The sequence below is a fragment of the Pelmatolapia mariae genome, linkage group LG23, assembly GCF_036321145.2.
Source record: "Pelmatolapia mariae isolate MD_Pm_ZW linkage group LG23, Pm_UMD_F_2, whole genome shotgun sequence".
Taxonomy (NCBI): domain Eukaryota; kingdom Metazoa; phylum Chordata; class Actinopteri; order Cichliformes; family Cichlidae; genus Pelmatolapia; species Pelmatolapia mariae.
In genome coordinates, this window is record NC_086246.1 from 45006459 (window position 1) to 45014722 (window position 8264).

Here is an 8264-nt window from a genome sequence, read left to right on the forward strand (position 1 = left end):
CCCAGTAGCCATGGGCACTAGTTTCCTTAGGTCCTATTTAACATTCGAAGTTTGTCTTCATATTGTTTTCCTTTTCTTTTGTTGTACATACCATCAGTCTAAGCGGCTTTGTTACATATGGCGTTATTTTTGTGCCACTATTCTGAGTGCACGTAAAAATTTTTGAGCGCACGTAAAAAAAAGTGCAGATGCACAAAAATAACGCCATAGTTATAAGCATTTGTAAATAAATTGGACATAAGGTGACGATAATTCCTGCCTCCAAGTGTTCTTCCTTCACTGCATCTGTATCCCTCTTACAGGGAGCCAAAGTGTATGCCACAAGGAACCTTCTGGTGGATGTAGCTAAGAAATACAGACCCAGAGGGAAGCTGCTTTGCCCACTCAAGAAAGACTCTTCAACAATATGAAAGAAATGAAAGAAACAGATTTAAATAAGTTTTTAAAGCTCACCACACCAACTCATGCTTTTTCCTTTTCAACCAGAGCAAAACAACTCCTTTAACTCTCACCCACTTCAACTGTGCAAACAGGGAACTCAAGGTCCAAAGCAGTTTGGGCATGAAGTTTTACTGGATATTGAAAAGCATTTATAGAACACCTTTTTAGTCTTACTGAGCTCTCAAAGCATTTTAGTATGTTTAAAGTGTTTCATTTTATGGTGTCTTGACACTATTCCCTCCTTAACCCTGTAAGAGTTATTTAGTCATGACTGAAAGACACGCTGTGATGTATTTGTGACAGAAAATAATTTTACATTTAAAGAAATAAGACTCATTTTAAATTTGCTCAGTAAATTGATTCTGGCAGCCATTCTCAGAATTTATTCTGCTGTTAATTCTTATACTAGATTTGTATTCAGTATTATACAACCACTTATCTATCTGTTGATAGGTAACATGTAATCTTTTGCAGTCCAGAGAAATTTGTTTTGTCATGAAAGGAAATTGCATTTCTTATAGTCGTAAAAAGATGCAAAGTTCACAGAACAGTTTGTTTGGCAAAGAATTGTAAAGTCTAATAGATAAAAAGAGATAAAAAGGGCAGTTTTGTCCACATGTCATCAAACTTTCTTTTTGTTAATTTAATTTCAATACAACATATATTTAAAAAATTTGCCTTATTATAGATAAAGTTAGTATTAGCTTATGGCATCATGTGGCACCTAATTTTCAGTCAGTTGTTATAATGCATGCACACTATTTTTTCAAGGTTGTCTAACCATTATTATGTATTATGTAAGCAAACTTTATTGTTTTATATAGCACTTTTCACAGATAAAACTCAAAGTGCTTCACAGTAAAAGACAAGAAATAAAAGTATAACAACAACAGTTAGCACTGTGACATGCATATTGTGTCTTACTATGTGAAATGTTCATTAAATGTTTTACAGAGTATATTTTCACACTATTGCTTCTTTCCGGGTTTCTAGTATGATTTTTCTGTATGCTGTGATTTGGTGATCCCATAAAGCTTGTGGAGTTTCATTTTATTCATCTTTGCGTTTGCATGGCATGACCTCAGCGAGGCACTGCCTGCATCCTGAACTCCTCGGGAGAGTAGGTGAAGCCCATTACACCCTCCAAGCTGGGCATTTCTCCAGGAACAGGAGTCAAGGTGAAGCGTTGGAGCAGAGATGCAAAGAAAAGGAAGAGCTGCATTTTGGCCAGGGGCTCACCGATACACACACGTTTACCTGTGGGAAACAGAAGTATTTATCCTGCTGTTCATTTTGCTATCAAATGTACTCTTAATGGAAACTTAAGTACACGCTATAAAATGACCTGCTGAAAATGGCAAGAAGGCATCTCTTTTTCGAAATTTGCCCTCTGAGTCCAGGAAATGTTCAGGATTGAAGACATGTGGAGTCTCCCACTCACTCTTATCAAACAGCACAGATGAAAGTATTGTAGTAACAGCTGTGCCCTGAAATAGCGTTATCAGATGTTGTTGTAAGATATTTATAAATAATTGAAAGACATATGAAATGAACGTTAATTTCTGGCTCAGGCTGGTAAATTATCCCTTACTTTAGGAATGAAGTATCCTCCCAGTGTAGACTCTTTACTGGCCATTTTTGGGAATCCCAATGGAACAATATTTCCAAACCTTTGGGTCTCATGGATAACAGCATCAGTGTAGGGTAGGTTGGGTCTGTCGGCCAAGGTGGGCAGGCGAGACTGTCCGACCACTCTGTCTATCTCTGCTTGGACTTTTTCTGAAAGGGGAAATAGTAACGACTAAAGCAGACAACTTAATAACCATCATAGTCAGACTGGTCTAAAATCTATATTCTTCAGGCTGTTCTCATTTTTCTTGTTTGTGCCTGCCCATCTGTCCCCCCTCATCCTGCTTGTGACCTAAAATCTCATGACAATACACCAATGATTTACAATTCTTAAAATGTATTTGACAGACAGAAAAAAGAGAGTTTTCTCCTTTGGAGTTACAGTCAAGGATGCAAAGGTGTATCCATTATGAAAGTGGCCCACCTAGAATTTAACCTGCAAATCCATCCTTTATTTGCTTTCAGCTGTTTAAGATTCTCAAGCTTTTTGCCCTTCACTTTTTCTTCATGCTATGATAAAGGAGAGTTGAAAGCAGGGATCGAAGATATGCAATCTGGGATGTGAGAAAGGGGGATAGAGTAATAAGTTACCAACCCTGTATTTCTGGGTAGTTCATCATAAATACTAGAGCCCAGCGTAGAGTGGTGGAAGCTGTCTCTGTCCCAGCCTCAATCAGATCAAGGGTACAAACCAGAAGTGTTTCAATATTAAAGCCAGCACGAGGATCTTCTTTTTTCTAATGTAACAGAAAAATACAGACATTATCAACAGTACTCGGTTCATTTAGGCAATTTACATTATTACCAGTTAATCTCATGATCATAAGGATTGTGTTTTTTGATTAATGGATTCATCTGGGTGGCTGAAGTCTCAGAAACTTTTGAAGGACTTCTTTTGAATCCCAACACAGTGCTGGCACATTACAAATCTGACCTATTAGTGGCCAGTATAGACAATTGTTATGGTTTACATGAAAACATGCTTATTGTTTCAATTAATGTTTTAAAAAGTTAACAGAATAGTATTCATATGCTTTGCTAGAAATGTTTTTGTGTTACCTTCTCCATCTCTGACAGATATGCATCAATGAAATCACGAGGGTCATCTGGGTTCCACTCTTCCTGGTGCTTTTCAATTTCTCTGTTTAAGAAAGCCACAATCTCCCGGTAGTTGGCATGGACAGTCTGGTGAGGTCCTGGCAGGTACTTCATCAAGCCAGGGAAGGCATCATACAGCTGGTGAGGATGATAAACTCTGAGTAAAAGACCAACAACAACATCGCAAGCGATCATCACATGGTAGTTTAAAAAAGGAGTACCTGCGTCTGAGCTGAACCAGCAAGCACAACGGCATCATTGTCCAGCTCCAGAATTTTGCGAAAGCTCGGATCAGTGTATTCAAAGCGATGTCCGAAGACCACAGAGGAGATGATGTTACCTACTGCATTTGTTACGATGTAGTGTGGGTTGAATGGTCTACCTGTGAAGTTGTCAAATTATACTCAAGTCAACAGAAATCCTGCTACAAAAATGATTTCAGTGCACAGCAATCACTTCAGTCATGTGAATTCCTGCAGCCTACTTGCCTTGCTCCTCCTTGAAAGCTTCACAAAGGAAGCTGCACTCCACTTCAATGTACTTCTCCAGTGACTTTTGGCCTTCTCCAAAGTAACGCAGGTGAGTGTTGGCAAACTTCCTCTGCTTCTTCCAAAGATAACCGTTGCTCAGCGCTATACCTATTAGAATATTATATTGACTTAATAACAAGGAAGTCTCTGCATTAATGTACATCTTGTAGGGCACGATTTTGGACTGTGAGAGGAAACATGGGAGCTAATAAAGCCCATGTAGGTACAGGGAGAACATGCACACTTCACACAGAAAACCATCAACTACCAAATTCACTGCAGTGAATTCACCCCAAGATGTTCTTGCTGTGTGTAATGGAGAACACATTAAAATATGTACCTAAAGTTTCTAGAAAGTAGGTAAAATTTGACTTACTAGCTGTATTTCACCACAGGACTTCTGATTTAATGCTATAATAATGATATATTGGTGCTTGTCATTTCCAAATGGCAAAAATTTAATACAGTTTAAGACTTGGGGAAAATATATGTGATAGCACATGCTTTTGTGCACGTGTTTTAACTACTCACCAATGCCCTTGAATACAACATGGAAAAGAGGGACGATTGGTCGATCAACAAAGTTGTCCAGGTGGCTGACAAGAGCCTCTTTGACCATTTTATATCCTGCAACAAACACCATCCTCTCACTGCCCCTCCTCAAACTGAACACGGGGCCGTACTTCTGAGCCAGCTGCATTTAGAAATAAATCAAGAGAAATGTTTCACATTTGGTATTCCTTTAGAAGACCCGAACTCTTCCACGGCATGCATTTTTAATTTCTCTTTGATATTTGGGCTGAATGGGACCCGATGAATGTAAAAACAAAGAATTACCAGATTTTTTTTTTACCTGATTTTTATTTCTAAGAAAAATGAGAGCCACATATAAGGATATTTGTTTAAAATTCCGATAGAACAGTAGCAGTATAATGTCCTCGTAAGCGGATATCAGGCCCTTGGAGAGCAAAATTGAGTATTTTGGTCTAAATAACCCAAAATGTGATGTCCACATATGTGGATGCCATGTCCTAGGAGGTTAAAGTTGAAGTCTTGTTATTATCTGTTGTTATTCATCGTGCACATTATATTGGCCAGCCTACTGTATGTAAACCAAATTGCACTGTAAGGATCTTCTTCTGCTCACCTCATGCATTGTTTTGTAGTCTACTCCAGTGAAGACATTTCCTAGCAGAGGCACAGCCCAGGGTCCTGGTGGAAAGTTGCGAGGTCTCCGGTTTCGTATTACATCACTTAAAATTAACAATACAAAGCCGAGCAAAAACCAACTAGTAAAATTCATACAATCGAAGAAAGCTTGAAAAATCATGGTTGAAGTATCAGAAATCCCTCTGCAGGAGAAGCAGTGTGATCCAGCAAAGAGTACTGTGGTATGTGTGGTGTTATCATCAGGATGCAGAGTGCTCAGGAAAAAGCGGCCCCAAACATGTTACATAACACAAATGGACTCTTGGGAAATGTCGGAAGCTGGAATTTGAACTGTTTCAGCTGGCTGATGACTGTGAGCTTGTGTGTTAAACATAGATGCTTAAAAGATATATTATTAGGTTTTTTTTGGTTTCACAATAACTTATTTTGTGGTGCATTTTCAAAATGCTTCACACTTTTTCTCAGTATTACACAGTTCACAATTATGAAGTGAAAGGTAATGCGGGGGTGGCCATCTGGTAAGATAAACAATTCAGGCAGGAAGTAGTAATGAGGAAAGAGGCAAAGCTCTTCCAAAGTTCATTCAGGAACAGCTCAACTAACAGCTCAAAGAATACAAAAGCTCTGCTTCAGTGAGTACTGAGACTGAAAACCCAGCAGTGCTCGATGGGGAGTCAACATATGGAGGAAACAGATTAGATGATCCATTAAAGGCTCTGTAATTCTCATATATTTTATTTGTTCCATGTATAACTCATCACACAAAAATAAAAACAATCATGTACTACACATTTTAGAATCTAAAGGGCAAGAATGAAAGATAGGTAAAGCACGGATAAAAGTATAATAATGAGTCGAGTGAGGACAGAATTAAAGATATAGTTTTGAAGAAGCATTACAAGAAAGGCAAGCTAAATATGTTTTTTATAAGTATGCCATCTCAATGACTGTATCTCCACTTTTCAGCATTTTTGTGTTTGACCACCTCCAGATTTTATACAGAATTTATGATCCTGCTTCTGGTTTTCTTTGCAGTGCCACATGGAAGAAATTTCCCTGTCGAAATTTTTTGTTTTTTGTTGTTTTTTGTTTTGATTCAGTTCAGTTCAATTCAATTCAATTTTATTTATATAGCGCCAAATCACAACAAAAGTCGCCTCAAGGTGCTTTATATTGTACAGTAGATACAGAGAAAAGCCCAACAATCATATGACCCCCTATGAGCAAGCACTTTGGTGACAGTGGAAAGGAAAAACTACCTTTTAACAGGAAGAAACCTCCGACAGAACCAGGCTCAGGGAGGGGCGGCCATCTGCTGCGACCGGTTGGGGTGAGAGAAGGAAAACAGGATAAAGACATGCTGTGGAAGAGAGACAGAGATTAATTACAGATATGATTCAATGCAGAGAGGTCTATTAACACATAGTGAGTGAGAAAGGTGACTGGAAAGGAAAAACTCAATGCATCATGGGAATCACCGGCAGCCTACGTCTATTGCAGCATAACTAAGGGAGGATTCAGGGTCACCTGGTCCAGCCCTAACTATATGCTTTAGCAAAAAGGAAAGTTTTAAGCCTGATCTTGAATGTTTTGGCCTTTTAAGGGTGGAAAATTTTACGTGTGGAAGACAAACACTGTTAAATCCGTGTCCAACTTTAGCTTAGCTTAGAGGATGTGAGTATTTCATGAACTGTTGTGGTTTAAAGAAGAGGGAGTGACTGTGGAAATTTAATCAATGCAGCGATTGTGAACAGGTACTCTAGTGCAGTCCTTCAAAAAGGCAACAATGAGTAGGTAGGTGTTGATGATGTTACATGTCAGCTGAATGCTGATTGGTTAAAGAACTTAGCTTGAGCAGGAGATCACCATCAAGATTTCACCTCACAACAAAGAAGTTATTTTTCTTTATTTTCTGTCTTCTGACTGGGACGTAGCTAAAGGACTACATACATAAAAACGAGTCAAACTACCCAAATGTTTTCAAGTGCCCACATTACAGGTTGTTCCAAATATTGGTGAGACTGTCAGATGTGTGTACAAAGCTGCAAACAGAGCCTGTTTGAATCCTATTGATAAAACTATACTGGGTTTTTAAATGCTGGACCAGTAATAAAGGATTATGGCTTGTTATGTGTCCTTTATTAATTACTTAGCATGCATTACGAGAATGCTAGCATTTTATGGCCACAATCACCTTCTCTGTATTAAAAACTTTTATTTTTAATTTAAGCATGTTTTTCTAAAAAAACAAATTAAAATTGGCATTTTTGTCAGTAAAGAGTTACTTTAGCTGTTTAGCTTAATTTAAGCATAATTATTATTTTATTATTAGACTATTTTGCTGATACTCTTTGAAATGTCTGGTGAAGTGTCCAAGTGTTTCCAATTTTCTACTTTGACAGTATAAAAAAGGTGTAACACCCATAATCTCTGCTGTGTTTGTGCAATTATGGTTGTATTGTTTTTGGTCATATAGCTTTGCCACTACTGGAGGAAAAACAGATGTAAAGCAAGAAACTCGTTATAGTGAAGCGAATCTGACTGATAAAAGTTCAAACTGCTTTTTGACCCTCTCACTGTTGCTTTATGCTAGTTTTTTTTTCTATTTTGTAATGTTCCTCTTTATTTTACAGGTAAATTTTGATGAGGCCTCTAATAACCTTACTGAAGAATATTGCTTGTTTAGGTGGAATTTTTAACTACCTGATACAGAGCCAGGTTATATTGTCTAGTGGTTTCCCAACCCAGGAGTTGGACTTCTAAAAGTGTCAAAGTCAGATTAATGTAGTGGAGCAAATACGTTAAATATTTCACCAAAATGTTGTGCTGTTTAATCATAGTGATCACAAAAAGAAGGGCCATTATAAGGAGTGTGCATGAATAAAAACAGCATCTTTCCCATATATTTTAAAAGTATCATGATGTGACTGTCTAGTCAATGGTCTCTCATAGGTCAGTCGTGTATAGGAAGAGAAACTGTGTGGAATGTGTAATCACCCTCCTCCACCCTGCAAATCCATGCACACAGTCTCACATTGTTTACCGTGTCTCCAGAGAGTTCAGGCCAAAAATGCTGGGGCTGACATTCTCCGTCTGACTGTGCTCTCTACTTAAAACACCACGCTCTAGTTACACAATCAACAAGTGATGGTGTAAGTTACATAAAACTGTGCATTTGTGTGCATGCGTGTAATTTGAAGCGCTGATGTGAGGAAACTCTTTCTGGATGTGGACAGTAAAAAGCAAACTTCCTTATTCTGATGAGATTAGTCGGATGTGGCACTTCTATAATGCGATGCTAGAATAGATATCTTTGCTTTACTTTAGTAGTTGCCTGATAAACCATTCCCTTGATTGTATTAAAAATGTTATAAATAAGAGAACTCAGTATTATTG

At 38.0% G+C, this 8264-nt stretch overlaps 1 protein-coding gene across 1 annotated transcript; it reads right to left on the minus strand.

The window, feature by feature from the left end:
- Nucleotides 1-407: 407 nt before the first annotated feature.
- LOC134620082 (cytochrome P450 2J2-like) lies at nucleotides 408-5122 on the minus strand. The gene is made up of 9 exons (XM_063466010.1): nucleotides 4846-5122; nucleotides 4230-4392; nucleotides 3657-3806; nucleotides 3390-3550; nucleotides 3130-3306; nucleotides 2666-2807; nucleotides 2033-2220; nucleotides 1787-1928; nucleotides 408-1698 (listed from the first exon to the last, which is right to left on the minus strand). Exons 1-9 carry the CDS (start codon nucleotides 5026-5028, stop codon nucleotides 1523-1525), a joined length of 1482 nt encoding a protein of 493 aa, XP_063322080.1. The 5' UTR covers nucleotides 5029-5122; the 3' UTR covers nucleotides 408-1522.
- Nucleotides 5123-8264: the final 3142 nt, after the last annotated feature.

Coding starts and splice junctions, on each gene's coding strand:
- LOC134620082 (XM_063466010.1), bottom strand. CDS start 5,028: ATGATTTTTCAAGCTTTCTTCGATTGTATGAATTTTACTAGTTGGTTT. Junction 4,393..4,845: donor ACTACAAAACAATGCATGAG/GTGAGCAGAAGA, acceptor TTCTAAATGCAG/CTGGCTCAGAAGTACGGCCC. Junction 1,699..1,786: donor CTTCTTGCCATTTTCAGCAG/GTCATTTTATAG, acceptor TGTTTCCCACAG/GTAAACGTGTGTGTATCGGT.